General features: G+C 39.8%; 3 protein-coding genes across 6 annotated transcripts; 2 read left to right on the forward strand and 1 right to left on the reverse strand.

Moving 5' to 3' along the window:
- Positions 1-424: 424 nt before the first annotated feature.
- LOC127264898 (probable alpha,alpha-trehalose-phosphate synthase [UDP-forming] 11) lies at positions 425-3592 on the forward strand. The gene is made up of 3 exons (XM_051294476.1): positions 425-2633; positions 2716-2989; positions 3078-3592. Exons 1-3 carry the CDS (start codon positions 679-681, stop codon positions 3402-3404), a joined length of 2556 nt encoding a protein of 851 aa, XP_051150433.1. The 5' UTR covers positions 425-678; the 3' UTR covers positions 3405-3592.
- LOC127264899 (cyclic nucleotide-gated ion channel 17) lies at positions 3426-8742 on the forward strand. Of its 4 annotated transcripts, XM_051294477.1 has the most exons (9): positions 3426-3545; positions 4731-4792; positions 4959-5085; positions 5276-5780; positions 5858-6070; positions 6748-7055; positions 7230-7341; positions 7430-7666; positions 7751-8742. In XM_051294477.1, the coding sequence occupies exons 3-9, from the start codon at positions 5057-5059 to the stop codon at positions 8480-8482; spliced, it is 2136 nt and encodes a 711-aa protein (XP_051150434.1). In that variant the 5' UTR covers positions 3426-3545; positions 4731-4792; positions 4959-5056; the 3' UTR covers positions 8483-8742. The 4 variants fall into 4 exon arrangements, with proteins under 4 accessions (XP_051150434.1, XP_051150435.1, XP_051150436.1 ...); XM_051294478.1 differs by lacking the exon at positions 4731-4792 and having other exon boundaries at positions 3433-3545; XM_051294479.1 differs by lacking the exons at positions 3426-3545; positions 4731-4792 and having other exon boundaries at positions 4826-5085; positions 5945-6070.
- Positions 8743-9624: 882 nt separating this feature from the next.
- Positions 9625-13236, reverse strand: LOC127264897 (alpha-xylosidase 1-like). Its single transcript, XM_051294475.1, has 3 exons — positions 12931-13236; positions 12165-12847; positions 9625-11634 (listed from the first exon to the last, which is right to left on the reverse strand). The coding sequence occupies exons 1-3, from the start codon at positions 13143-13145 to the stop codon at positions 9758-9760; spliced, it is 2775 nt and encodes a 924-aa protein (XP_051150432.1). The 5' UTR covers positions 13146-13236; the 3' UTR covers positions 9625-9757.
- Positions 13237-14615: the final 1379 nt, after the last annotated feature.

The following is a 14615-nucleotide window of genomic DNA, read 5'->3' on the forward strand; positions in this document are numbered from 1 at the left end:
CTTAGAGAATACTATATTTTTACGAAAATAATGTGAACCGTACCGTAAAGAAATAAAAATAATAATTTTTTTAAAAAGAAGAAAAGAACAGGATAAACACAACCTTAATTTTCTAACATCGGAACCAGCAGGTGTTCTTGGCAGTTGTTTCTAGATTTATTAATTATTTTATTTTATTTTATTATAAAATAAAATAAAAGTGGTGGTTCACTTTGAATAAACTTGGTATCTTTATTATACTATTAAAATAATAAAATAAAATCACAATTTAATGTGAACAGATGGATATATACGAATATAAAATAGAAGGGAAAATCCTGCAGGATAATGATGGAGGTTTTAAGGTAAGTCTTTGAACGCTCAAAATCCAACGGATCAATCCCCAAATTAAATTAAATTATTTATTAATTAATTAATCCCTCATAGGTTTCCGCAGATTAGGAGAATTGGGGAAGGAAGGCAGGCAGCAATGGCGGTTTTCCAAGTCAATCTTTAGCCATTAAATTCAAAACCAAACCCGTTACGTAGACTCTCCCATATCTTCTCCTCCTCCTCATCGTCTTCTTCATCTTCCATTCCAATTCAAATTCCAATTCCAATTCCTCTCGGATTCCCAATTGCTTTTCATGAAATTCGACGATTTAGGGTTTTTTTGAAATTTGGGGATTTTATTTTATTATGCTGTCCAGATCTTGTTTCAATCTGTTAAGTATCGACGACTGCTCTGGCGAGAGGGGCGGCCGGATTCCGAGAGTGATTTCGATGCCGGGAGTGTTTTCCGACTGCGACGACGTCGCCGGAAGTCCGGAATCGTCGCCGGCGGCGTGTAAAGAGCGGCGGATTATTGTGGCGAATCGGCTTCCGGTGAAGGCTTTCCCCGGCGACGAAGCCTCCGGCGGCCGGAAATGGTCCTTTGACTGGGACAGGGACGCCCTGGTCCTCCAGCTCCGGGACGGCCTCCCGCCGGAGGTCGAGGTCGTCTACGTCGGTTGTCTGGGAGTCGACATAACCGACCCTTCGGAGCAGGACGAGGCTGCGCAGATCTTACTGGATAAGTTCAATTGCGTCCCGACCTTCGTCCCCTCCGATTTGATGAACAAGTTCTACCATGGCTTCTGCAAGCATTACCTCTGGCCTCTGTTTCATTACATGCTTCCGATGACCTCCAGCCATGGCGTCCGTTTCGACAAGTCCACGTGGCAGGCCTACGTGTCCGCCAACAAGATCTTCGCCGACAAAGTGATGGAGGTCATAAACCCCGACGACGATTACGTATGGGTCCACGATTATCATCTGATGATTCTCCCGACTTTCTTGAGGAAGAGATACCACAGGGTAAAGATCGGATTTTTCTTACACAGTCTGTTTCCTTCTTCAGAGATTTATCGAACATTGCCTGTTAGAGAAGAGATCTTGAGGGCTCTTTTGAATTGCGATCTTATCGGATTCCAAACTTTCGATTACGCCAGACATTTCTTGTCGTGTTGCAGCAGAATGCTTGGATTGGATTATCAATCCAAAAGGGGTTATATCGGATTGGATTATTACGGTCGAACTGTCGGGATCAAGATCCTCCCCGTCGGAATTCATATGGGCCAGATTCGATCGGCGATGTCCGACTCCGACACCCGTCAGAAAGTCGAAGAATTAAGGAAGAAATACTCCGGCAAGACCATCTTTTTAGGCGTCGACGATTTGGACATGTTTAAAGGGATAAGCCTCAAGTTCATGGCCTTTGGAATCCTATTGGACGAAAATCCGTCGTATCGCGGGAATGCTGTCCTTGTTCAGATAACAAATGCGCCGAGGAGTCGCGGTCGGGACATTCAGGAAGTTCGGGATGAGATTGATAAGGTTGCGACGGAGATTAATCGGAAGTACGGTAGCGTCGACTATACGCCCATCGTTTGTATCAACGGCCCAGTTTCGTTTAACGATAAGGTCGCGTATTATGCGATTTCCGAATGCGTCGTCGTGAATGCCGTTCGGGACGGGATGAATTTGGTGCCGTATAAGTACACGGTGTGTCGGGAGGGCCTCGAAGGCTCCGGCGCATCAAGAAAGAGCGTCATTATTGTATCGGAGTTTATCGGGTGCTCGCCATCGTTAAGCGGTGCGATCCGAGTGAACCCTTGGAACATTAATAGTGTCGCGGACGCGATGGTTTTGGGGATGACGATGTCGGATTCGGAAAAAGAATTACGACACGAGAAGCATTATAAGTACATTACGTCGCACGACGTCGCGTATTGGGCTCGGAGTTTCGATCAGGACTTGGAGCGGGCTTGCGCCGAGCATTATCGGAAGCGGTGTTGGGGGATCGGGTTCGGGCTGAACTCGAGGGTTGTCGCGCTTGGCCCGAATTTCCGGAAGCTTTCGGTGCAGCACATCGCGGCGGGGTACAACGCGACGAATAGTCGGCTTATACTGCTCGACTATGACGGCACAATGATGGCGCGGGATAGAGTCGACAAGTCGCCGAGCCCGGAAGTGATTGCGCTCTTGAACGGTTTATGCGACGATCCGAAGAATGTTGTGTTTATCGTGAGCGGTCGAGGGAAGGATTCGTTGGGGCGGTGGTTCGATCGATGTGAGAAACTCGGGTTGTCCGCCGAGCACGGCTACTTTACCCGGTATAACGTCGCCGGATGTCCGGTTTTCTTACAATGTAATGAAAGTTTTGATGTTTGATTTAGTTTTCTGATGTTCGATTAGGTGGCCGGAGAGCGCGCGATGGGAGACCTGCCGCTTGGCCGTCGATCTCGACTGGAAAAACATCGTCTTGCCGATAATGGAGCACTACACGGAGGCAACGGACGGGTCATCGATCGAGCAGAAGGAGAGCGCGTTGGTGTGGCATCATCAAGAAGCTGATCCTGACTTCGGGTCGTGGCAAGCGAAAGAGCTTCTCGACCATTTGGAGAGCGTTCTCGCGAACGATCCCGTCGTCGTGAAAAATGGGCAGCAGATCGTCGAAGTGAAGCCGCAGGTTCGTATCGAATCGAATTGAAAGTGTCAATTTCATTACGATTCGTCGATCTGTCAAACATTAAAACAGGTGGTTCGAATTTGTGCAGGGCGTGAGCAAGGGGACGGTCGTGAAGAATCTCGTCGAGGCGACGAGGGATTCGGGGAAGCCGGCGGACTTCGTGTTGTGTATCGGCGACGACAGGTCGGACGAGGAAATGTTCGAGGCGATAGCGAGTTCGATCGAGAATCGGGTGTTGCCGGCGGAGACGGAGGTTTTCGCGTGCACGGTCGGGCAGAAGCCGAGCATGGCGAAATACTATCTTGACGATACGTATGAGGTCGTGAAGCTGCTTCAGGGGCTTTTGGCGGCGCCGCCGCCGGCGAAGGGGCCGCAGAATTTTCCGGCGGGGGGGCCTTGGAATGGGGAAGTTTGATGATGATATGATGACGAAGTTGTAGCTTCTAGAGAAGTAGAGATTGTACATAATATATATATATCGGTATATCTATATATTTATACGTATTGTTTACAGGGCAGATGATTCAAGAACGTATACATACGGTAATGTGAAAAGGTTAGTGCAGAAATGTTCATAATGCTACAAATCATGTGGCATTAAAATTTGCAGCATTGGCTTTTTTTTTTTTTTTTTTTTTTTTTTTATTGAAATGGTAAAAGGCTAAACAATATTACTCACTCCTCATATGAAAGAAGTATATATTTTTTATTTTTGTCTATCATAAAATAAGGATATTATTGTTTTAGTAATTATATTATTTATCAATATAATTAATATTTTTATAATTTTTAATATATTACACAAGTTATTATTTTTATATCATATAATTTAATAAGGGTATTTTTATCAATTTTAATATAAATTAATATAATATTAATATTAAAAGTTTACGTAAAAAAAAATAAATGTTCTTGGTTTTATAGGACGAAGATAGTATTAAAAGTTTGCATAATTTAAGTTTTATTTAAGCAATTTTAATTTTATAATAATATTTCTAATTAATTTATATTTTTATATTAACATTTCTTAAATTGACATGTTTAATATTTATAGATATGATTTTAAGGAATGATCGAATCATTTTCTTCATCCATTAAATTTATTTGTATTATAGTGTAATGTACACAAATATATTTTATGTACTTATTGAAATAATTCCATATCCCTAATATTTTATACTTATGCAAAAATGCTTTTATACATGTTTTAATTTAAATATCTCACCTTTGTAGTTAATTTTTCCCCCTTACTTTGTCAACTTACATATTTATTTTTTTACAATACTTTTATTTTATCTCACAATTAAGTTCTTTTTAATTAATCTAATATTATATGATTAAAATATATGTCTTAACTTATGTGAACAAATGTTTTGTTGATGAAAGGAGTATGTATATTGTTTGAATTTTGGATGAGTGTTTAGAATTTTATAAAACAAAAATAAATTTTACTTGTGATTCTTCAAATAAAAAATTAATATTAAAATATATTGCTGGACCACTAAAACACGAGCAATAATTCTATAAAAATTCCAAAATAAGATCATCATAATTTATTATCTTTTATTTTATTTTATTTTATTTTAAAAAAAAAATCATAGCTAGCATGAAATTAAAATTTTGTTAAAGAAAAAAAAAACACAGATAAAAACTCATGTCCGTTATGAATCGGAGAATTAACTAATGAAGATGTGAATAACAACAATTAAGGCATTGAATTGACCGTACTGTTCTTGCTCAGCCCACCACGCCCAAGCAGCAGCCATGGACTCGATTTGGACTGCCTGCGATTCTCGAGAAAAAGTAATAATAATAATAAAGAAATCAAAGTCTTGAATCTTGACTAGCATTCGATTTTAAATTCCAATCGAAGAACCAATCATCCACACACCTCTGTGGACAGAAACACTCCTTCCTTCCTGCTGCAATTAAAAATATCTTCCCCTTTTCACTTTATCGCCTTCTGCAGATCGTAGTTTGACTGTCTAAACCTGAGCAAGAATGTTTTTCATTCTCACTTTCGGATCGACGCCTGGATTTTGCGCATAGCAGATTTCAATTCCGCAAATGGAAGTGAAGAACGAGAAGATTGTGAGGTAAGCAGAAGAACGCAATTCTTCGAAATTAGGGTTTCAATTATCTTTCAATTTTCTGATCGACTCTTGAAATTGATGATATGTTTGTTTACCTAATCGTAATTTCTTCCAACAATCGACATTTCCCCCAATTTTGGTCTCCCCCAAATTGAGGTTTCAATTCCTTGTTGTTCTGCTCATCTTTGTTTAGGTTTTATCCAGATGGTAAACAGGAAAAGGGGTTTATGCTGTTGGGGGGTAAATCGAATTCAGCTCAAGTGCTGTTGAATTCTGATGGTAAATGTAAAATCGGTGTTGGTAAAGTGCCGTTTAAGGATCGAACGCCATGTTATAAACATATACTCGATCCTGGGAGTGAAATTGTCCTAAATTGGAACAGAGTATTCATGGTTTCTTGCTTATTAGCATTGTTCATCGATCCATTGTATTTTTACTTACCAAGTATAGGAGGAAACAAGAATTCGTGGTGTGCGAAAACCGACTACAAGCTTCGAATCGTGGCGACGTTTTTTCGAACAATTGCCGACCTGTTCTATCTCTTACATGTAGTGATTAAGTTTAGGACAGCCTATGTTGCGCCGAGCTCGCGTGTTTTTGGCCGTGGCGAGCTCGTGATGGACCCGAGGAAAATTGCTCGAAGGTACATTAGGACCGACTTCTTCATTGATGTTATCGCTACATTGCCTCTGCCTCAGGTAGTAATGTTTTTTGGATTGTCGAGGTTGTCTTTAGCTCCTGTTTATGTAATGGATTGTTTTTATTTGTTGCGTAGATTGTCATTTGGTTCATAATTCCGGCGACGAGAAACCATCACACGAATCATAACAACAACGCCCTTGCTTTGATCGTGCTCTTTCAGTATATTCCGAGGTTGTATCTAATCTTCCCATTAAGTTCGCAAATTATTAAAGCGACGGGAGTGGTCACTAAAACGGCGTGGGCTGGGGCGGCGTACAATTTGCTACTCTATATGTTGGCAAGCCATGTACGTTTGTTACTATCCATTTTATTTTATTACGTAAAATTGTTTATAACTCATGTGTAGTTTGATTTGAAAAATCAGTACTATATTCACTCATAATTTAGAAATCGTATGAGATCTCTCGTGTTTTAAAAAATATTATTTCCTGTGTCCCAAAACAATAGTCCTATTCTGTTATTTTGGTCCGTTCCAAAACAATAGTCTCGTTTCTATTTTTGGTAACCAGCTTTCTACCATTTTACAAATTTATTCCTACTTTTTTCACAATTATTACATAAATTATGGGTCTTTTAGAAACACTTTTACACTCAAATGTCCTTATTGTTCTAGGACGGAGAGGGTACATAGAATCCTCTAAAAATTTGCATGAGATTCCTCGTAACATTGTAGAGAATCCTTTAAAAATGAGATTTTTTTGTGCAATATTTTTTAAAACATGAAGTCTCAAACAATTTTAAAATCGCAATGGAAAACAGTGCAGGCTTTTCAAATCGTAGGAGGTTAATGTTGGTGGACTCCTGTTTATAGATAAATAAATTAATGATGTGTATTCATAATAGTTTAATTTTTTAGGTGAGACGGTCATTCCGATCGGTTAACAGGTTATAATTAATTTTGTCTTTTTATTACAATATGTGTTTCTATCGACTATTGGATTTATTCGTTTGTCGATGTTGTAGGTCTTGGGCGCAGCGTGGTATGTTTTATCCGTTGATCGATACTTGTCTTGCTGGAAAAAGATATGTCGGAGAGAAAAAAGCCCTACGGAATGTTTGCTCGAATATTTGAACTGTGATGGTCCGGACAGTCGAGGAGCACAACGTGACATTTGGCTGCGAAACACAACCATCTACCAAAGTTGTGATCCGGATGGCGATATTACATTCAAATTCGGGATTTTTGAGAATGCGGTTAAAAAGCAGGTTGTCTCGTCGACTTTTGTTCGCAAGTACTTCTATTGCTTATGGTGGGGATTACAGAACTTAAGGTATGGCTTTTTTTTCATCGATATATTTCGTCGTCGTGCATTTTTGCTCTACATTTGACGGCCGCACTGTCGATTGTTGCGATTATATTCTGTAGTCGTTATCGATCGTTGCTCGGAATCTGATTAGGGATTACATTTTCTTTCGTATTGATTCTTGTATTTCGGTACTCGCAGTTCGTATGGGCAGAATTTGTCGACGAGCACATTCATTGGCGAAACGTCGTTTTCGATTCTCATTGCCATCTTGGGTCTCGTCTTGTTCGCGCATCTTATCGGAAATATGCAGGTCGGCGATAGGATTCGAGGATTTTTTTTCTTTGTCGATTGAGTTGCTTCTTATCTTTTTGGGTAATTTTTCTGAATTTTATAAATAGACGTATTTGCAATCGCTGACGGTGAGGCTCGAGGAATGGCGACTCAAGCGACGAGACACCGAAGAGTGGATGCGGCATCGACAGCTTCCCGAAGATTTGAGGAGACGCGTACGGCGTTTCGTTCAGTACAAATGGCTGGCAACACGAGGGGTTGACGAAGAAGCTATTTTGCGCGGGTTACCCGCCGATCTCAGCCGCGACATTCAACGGCACCTATGTTTAGACCTCGTCCGACGGGTAAGAGATATTCGATCGAGACGATACGATTCGAAGTTAATATTTTTCGCATCTATCGTCATCTTGTTTCGTCAAAATCGTCAGGTCCCGTTCTTTTCGCAAATGGACGACCAATTGCTCGACGCAATATGCGAGCGTCTCGTTTCATCCCTAAGCACTGAGCACACGTACATTGTCCGGGAAGGTGACCCGGTGACGGAAATGTTGTTCATAATCCGCGGACGGCTCGAGAGCTCGACGACGAACGGAGGTCGGACCGGGTTCTTCAATTCGATCATGCTAAGGCCCGGAGATTTCTGTGGCGAGGAGCTTCTCGCCTGGGCCCTCCTCCCGAAATCGGCGTCGAATCTTCCGTCGTCGACGAGGACTGTTAGGGCCCTCGTCGAAGTCGAGGCCTTCGCACTACGAGCCGAGGATCTCAAGTTTGTCGCTAATCAATTCCGGCGACTCCACAGCAAGAAACTGCAGCATACATTTCGATTTTACTCGCACCATTGGCGGACGTGGGCGGCGTGCTTCGTTCAGGCCGCCTGGCGGAGGTACAAGCGGCGGGCGATGGCCAAGGATCTTTCTAGAAGAGAGTCGTTTGCCGCCGCGACGGATGAGGGTATTCCCGAAAATGTTGACGTCGGGGAACGGGACGGATCCGGCGATGCCGAGACGGCGCCGGCGATAAAAACTAACCTCGGGGTGACGATATTGGCGTCAAGATTTGCCGCTAACACGAGGAGAGGAGCGCAGAAGATCAAGGATGTCGATTTGCCGAAGATGCCGAAGCCGGAGGAGCCCGATTTCTCGGCGGAGCCGGAGGATTAGTTACTTTTCCGGCCGGCGGACGGCCGGCGATGGGGATGTAGTTGAAAGAGTATAACTTTTTGTGTACAAGTCGTGATGCGTTGTGTACAAGAGATAGATGCGTGGTTGTTGTAACTAGTTTCGTTGTATGAGCTGAGGCTTTCATAGACATAATTCTTATCTCAGACGCACGCACATATGTTTATATATATAAATATATGGAGTGTATTTTCTGATCAAAAAAAAAAATATATGGAGTGTATTAATCCCTTCAGATTTAAGATGATGTTTTTTATTTTGTTTTTTTGGGACAAAGTTATAGAAATATTTGTATAAATATTAAGATGCAGCAGAAATAAAGGTAAAAGGATTAAATTATGCTATGATATAAAGGTAATGATATTTATTTAATATATTGTAAATTGAAAGAATATTTATATTGTTATCTAGAAAGCACAATTATTAAAAAAACAAATGAATATTTTGTTATAAAAAATTGATAGTTTATTAAGGGATGAACGGAGTACTATATATAAATTAAAAAAATTTAACATATGTGTTTATTTATTTTAATACTCCCTCCGTCTCATATAACATGGGCGTAGTACTGTAGACACGAGAATTTAGGTAAAGTATAATTAGTAAGTAATTAAGAAGTGTATTAGTAAAAATAATTATTATTTAGTAAAAATAATTATAGATTAAGATTAAGATAAGTAAATAGTTTAATTAAAATTAATAAAATTATAATTTAAAATTTAAAATGCGATTAAAGTGCATAATTATATTTCCAAAAATAAAAAGGACAAGTTATGTGGGACGGAGGGAGTATTATATTTCAAAAAACATATATATAATATATATTATTCTATAGAAAATTAAATTTTAAATAATATAAATTAATAAAAAATTATATATTTATTTATTTACTTTTTATTACCACAACATACTTTTATTAAAAAAATTTGAAAATTTTAAAAATAGATAAAAATATTGGTTAATTGAGAAGATAAGATAAAAATAAACGATTTTAAGTGAGTAAAAATGTTAGAAATTTAAATAGAGTATAAAAAATTTTGTGCGAAGAAAAATAAATCACATGAGGGAGAGAGTATAATTTTGGCACTGGATAGATAAATGCTTTTGAAATATTTTTGATATAATAGAAAATTAAATATTTGATTCGATATATTTTATAAAAGAAATATATCATATGAAAAAGATCGATCATGGCTGTTTTTCCAAGACAGCTACATATTAATAATTATATATATATATAGGATGAATTCTGAAGCTTCAATTGATTCCCATTTTCCAGGACATATTGAACTTCTTCCCAACAAGCAATTCCAAGCCTTTAACTTCCACCATTACACTCTCCATCCCTTCTTCTTCTTCACTCAACTCTTCATATTCATGCCTTGTAGAGGCAATTTCTACTTTGGAAGTATTAGTATCTCCGTCATGGTCGACGTCAATTTCGACGGCGCTCCGAGCCGACCCTTTTAACCCGAGCACCGTCACCTTCTCTATCGTCAACCCTGTCGCCAAGGCAAACTTACTTTCTCGAACATCCGACCACACTTTCACTACGCCATCGCTAACCGACGCGAAGAAATCGACGTGCGTCGAATATCCGTTCCCAAGTTTCATCTCGGGAAGCTCGTCGTCGTCGATGTAAAGATTACCCTTTGCTTCACTATCCGTCGCGCCGACGGGGAATGCGACGATCAAGGTAAACGGCGTCTTTCGAGCTTCTTTTGAAATCAATCCGCCTCGCTGCATCGGTACGATCGAATTCTGATACAAATGCACGTTGATAACGTGCAACGGCGCAGCGAGCGACCGGTAGTGACAGACCTTTGAGACGACCACTTTTTTCATATCGAAAATGTTGTACCAACTCCCCGGCGCGAACATTGCGCTCACCTTCGTTTTTTTCTTGTTCAAAACGGGGGACACCATTAGGCTGCTCCCGAGTAAAAATTGCGTGCTCAATCCGTAGAGTCGCGTTTCGTTCGTGAATTTGAAGAACAACGGGCGCGCGATCGGCGCTCCTGTCGTGTGCGCCTCGTAGCTCAATGTGTAAAGATACGGTAGAAGTTTGTACCTCATTCCGAGAGCGTTTCTCGCGGAAATGGCGACGGATTTCCATCGGTAAAGCTCCTGTCTTGGCGAATAGAAGTTCGCGTGATCCCTCGAGAACGGGTAGAACGCGCCGAGCTCGATCCATCTATTGCATAGCTCTTCGGTCGGGGCGGGATAAAATCCGCAGATATCGGAACCGACCATCGGGACTCCGAATATCCCGAAATTCAGCATCGTTGAGATCGAATACTTCAAATCCCGCCATGTCCCCTTGTTGTCCCCCGTCCAGTGTGCAGCGTAGTGTCCTGATCCGACATACGTCGAGCGGGATAGTATAAACGGGCGTTTTCCTTCGATGCTGATAAGGCCTTTATACGTCGCGATCGATTGCGAGAAGCCGTAGAGACTGTGCGCGTCGTACTCCAATACGCCGTTGTAATGGTACGCGCTCGTGGCTATGGTTTTGTACCCGACGGGAACTTGCGCTCCCGACGCGTTTATCTTGTACGGGGGATCGTCGAATCGGGTTTTCGTAATGTTCTTGCAGTCGAGGCAGCAAATCCAGCCGGGTCCTGTCCCGTTCGGGCAGATTCGCCCGGCCGGAAGCGTGCACAGTCCGTTGCAGAAGTTGGAAGCTTCATTCATGTCAATCCACAGGCCGTCGACAGGGACAAGTTCGTGGAAACGACGGATTTCATCGCCCCACCATTCGACGGTTTTCGGGTTTAGGAAATCGGGGAAGTTGACAGCTCCCGGCCAGACTTGGGCTAGGAACGGCTTCCCGTCGTATTTGATGAAGACGTCGTTGGCTAAGCCGCGTTGATAGACTCCGTAGGTCGTGTTGACGCCGATTCCGGGGTCGATTATGACGATGTATTTCATTCCTCGAGCGTGGATTTTGTTGAGAAAGGCTAGCAGTTTCGGGCGGGGGTAGTTGTGGGGGTTGAGAGTGAAGTCCTTGTGGCCGTCCATATGATCGTCGTCGTTCCAAATTACGTCGAGAGGAATTTTGGCTTTTTGGTAGTTTTCGACTACGTCCTCGACGACGGATAGGTTCCGGTAACCCCATCGGCATTGATGGAATCCTGCATTGGCGCCAATAGAGTTTGATATACTATTTAAATCAAAATTCAAATTTAACAGTCGAACAGCCGGTAACTATCTATCGTGTATAGTGTTATTTCAAGACATACGAAAGTAGTTGTTCAATAAAATAAACTTTTGGAAGAATTATGGCAATTATTGGCAAACTTATGTTTCTCAAGTAAGAAAAAGTATTCGATTTTTATGATCGGGTTTTGTCAAATTCAAATTCGATTTTGTCAAGTAAGAAAATTTTGATTTTTTTTTTAAAAACTAATTCGAACTGAACTGAATTGTCCGATGTCTGAAATCCAAAAAAGTCAGAAATTCGAATTAATTTTAAATATCAACTTAATTCAAATATAATATTCGAATTTATGCTCACTAATAAAAATCTATTTACTCTAAGGGGCACATAAACTACACATTCGACAAAGCTTTAAGCAACCATACCAAAAGAGCACAGCAGACACGAAACTTAAATGTAATAAATGAACAGCTGTAAGGAACCAAAAAAAAAGTGTGAAATTACCAAAAGCCCAGTAGGGCATTGCAGCAGGCCTCCCAACGAAGGCAGTGTACTGATCGACAACTCCCAATGGCGACGGTCCGGAGAAGAAGTAGAAATCCAAAACCCCTCCGATCACTTTATACGTAAAAGAATCTCCTCTGTAGAACACATCCATTCCATTACTGTTCAAAAGCAGCACCGCGTGAGCAGAAGCCTTCAGACCATTATTCCTCAGGTCCATATAGACAGGGTGGGATCCGTACAGATCGGAGTTAAGATTAATGGCGGATATGTCAGTCGTGTATAGCGTGTAAGGATCGTTGGGATAGAGCTTAATCCCGTGGGGCTGAGTGTTCTCTCCCAGACCGTACAAGGATGCATCTTTGGGCAGCTTTGTGGAGATTTCTAGGTATTGGTCTTTGAACACTAAGCTGCTGTAAGGATCTGATTCGTCCGAGGTTGTGTTGAAGAGAGTCTCGCCGTTGGATTTTCGGGTTATGGAGAAGGTGAAGGGGTCTGGTTTGTAAGAGAAGATGAGTTCTTTTCCTATGTAGTGTGAGAATGATTTTATTGAGGATGGTTCAGTAGCAAGCTTTTGTCTTAATGGCGGAGGGGTTTCTCTGGGAAGAAGATTGTACGGAACTTCCCATCTTTGCTTTTCTGCGTCGGTGATGTGAACTCTCAGACGGCTATCAGTTTCGTGCCTGTAGAAATAATAATTTATAAATAAATAGGTAAGAATATTACATTGTGAATTTATTCGAAATTGATTTGATTTGATTATTACTTGACATAGAGCTGTAAGAGGGGAATGTCATCGCCATAGATACTGGTTTTCTTCTTGAGTTGAAGATGAGCTAGGAGTCCGCCATTCGAGGGCTCTGAGATGGAGATCAGACGGTAGCCATGGCCGATTTTGGAAGGACGAACAGTGGGAAGAAGATGAAGCAGAGATAGAGCTGAGAGGCATAGCAGAAAGTGAGGGAAAGAAATTGACAACATGATATGAGACGATGATGACGATGATATTGGTCAAGAAAGTGTCGACGAAGAATATGTGGGAAACGATTGATCGATGGAGATCGAGCAGGAAAGTGTAATAATTAGCAGTAGTAAGTTGCTAAGGAATGGAGTTTTGTTGCAGAATTGGCATGTGAGTATGGGGTTTGTTTGGGGCCCAATTTCTTATTACATCCTTTCAATTTTCATGTGTGTCTGGTCCCATCCGCCATTACTTCTATGCATTGTTTGTTTGGGGTTTTTTAACCTTAAAAATTTTGAATTTGAACAGTTGTATAACGCGACGTAAATAAATATTCATATAATATAAAATTGGTTTTTAATATAATATAAAAAATAAAAAATAGATGTTTAACTTGATATATTTTTTAAAAAAATGAGATAAACGTTATATTTAAAATTCAATCCTCAAACACACCCACCCTAAACTGGTTTAGTTTCGTGTCTCTATGTTTAATTTGCGGACACTCAAACCTAAATCAAGGGATGAGACATCAGGCTTGAGGGTTGGGTCCAAGTTTCATTCTGGATGCGCCGTGTGTGCATGTGTTGGAATGGAATTTCCGCTAAATCTGTTGCCTATGTTAAAAATAAAATATAAGTTTAGGATATGATCCAATTAAGTATTATGTTGATTTGATCGCATCAATATAATATATATATATAGAGGAAATTAATATATATGTTATATTGTAATTCAAAATATATTATACTTTCTCTGTCTTAAATGAAATGTGCCTTTACGGGTTTAGTAATATATAAAAAAATAATAATATTTTATTATTCAATGGGATGCGTAAGACTTTTTGATATTTTTGCAAGTAATTGTACGTAAAATAATGTATTTGTAACTTAAGTAAAAGTCAATAATATTTTTATATTAGTATATAATTACTTTTTGTCTAAAATAAAAAATATACTTTGAAATAAAATTGCTGAAAATATAAAAAAAATATACTTTGAATTAAAAAAAAAAAGTATTATAACTTAATATATATTATATTATGTATAAATATATATATTAATTATTTGTATGACATATATTGATTTGGTCAAATCCACATACTGATTTGTCCAGATCATCACAAAATCCAAGTCCTTAAAAGGTAAACCGGTTCAAAATGGCCGAGCAGTTATTTTAACTTAAAGCTCGAACTTGGTAACAATAAAAGTTTGATTCTGACTTCAATTCGATTCGTTAAAAAAATTTTAACTAAAATTTTGGCTTAAGCTTAAATTGTTTTGTAGAAATAATAATTTTAAAACTTAAGCATGACTTGTTTGAAGTAAAAATTTAGAATCAAAAGCTAAGACCATCAGCAACGGCGCATCTCCTTCTAAAAAATTTAAAAAATAAAAAAGGGATGGATGCTTATCGTTCAAATATCATGTGTCCTAATTGAATTGGGACACATGACATATATGTATATATATATTATATATATTTTGTTT

The sequence above is a fragment of the Andrographis paniculata genome, unplaced genomic scaffold, assembly GCF_009805555.1.
Source record: "Andrographis paniculata isolate CXL003 unplaced genomic scaffold, ASM980555v1 Contig71END, whole genome shotgun sequence".
NCBI lineage: Eukaryota > Viridiplantae > Streptophyta > Magnoliopsida > Lamiales > Acanthaceae > Andrographis > Andrographis paniculata.

Bases quoted from the DNA above. Each gene is read 5' to 3' on its own strand.
- LOC127264898 (XM_051294476.1), top strand. From the start codon at position 679: ATGCTGTCCAGATCTTGTTTCAATCTGTTAAGTATCGACGACTGCTCT. The intron at 2,634-2,715 runs GTATAACGTCGC...ATGTTCGATTAG, and splicing joins GAGCACGGCTACTTTACCCG to GTGGCCGGAGAGCGCGCGAT. The intron at 2,990-3,077 runs GTTCGTATCGAA...GAATTTGTGCAG, and splicing joins TCGTCGAAGTGAAGCCGCAG to GGCGTGAGCAAGGGGACGGT.
- LOC127264897 (XM_051294475.1), bottom strand. From the start codon at position 13,145: ATGTTGTCAATTTCTTTCCCTCACTTTCTGCTATGCCTCTCAGCTCTA. The intron at 12,848-12,930 runs GTAATAATCAAA...TTATTTCTACAG, and splicing joins CTCTTACAGCTCTATGTCAA to GCACGAAACTGATAGCCGTC. The intron at 11,635-12,164 runs GTAATTTCACAC...GCGCCAATGCAG, and splicing joins AATGCCCTACTGGGCTTTTG to GATTCCATCAATGCCGATGG.
- LOC127264899 (XM_051294477.1), top strand. From the start codon at position 5,057: ATGGAAGTGAAGAACGAGAAGATTGTGAG. The intron at 5,781-5,857 runs GTAGTAATGTTT...TTTGTTGCGTAG, and splicing joins CTACATTGCCTCTGCCTCAG to ATTGTCATTTGGTTCATAAT. The intron at 7,056-7,229 runs GTATGGCTTTTT...CGGTACTCGCAG, and splicing joins TGGGGATTACAGAACTTAAG to TTCGTATGGGCAGAATTTGT.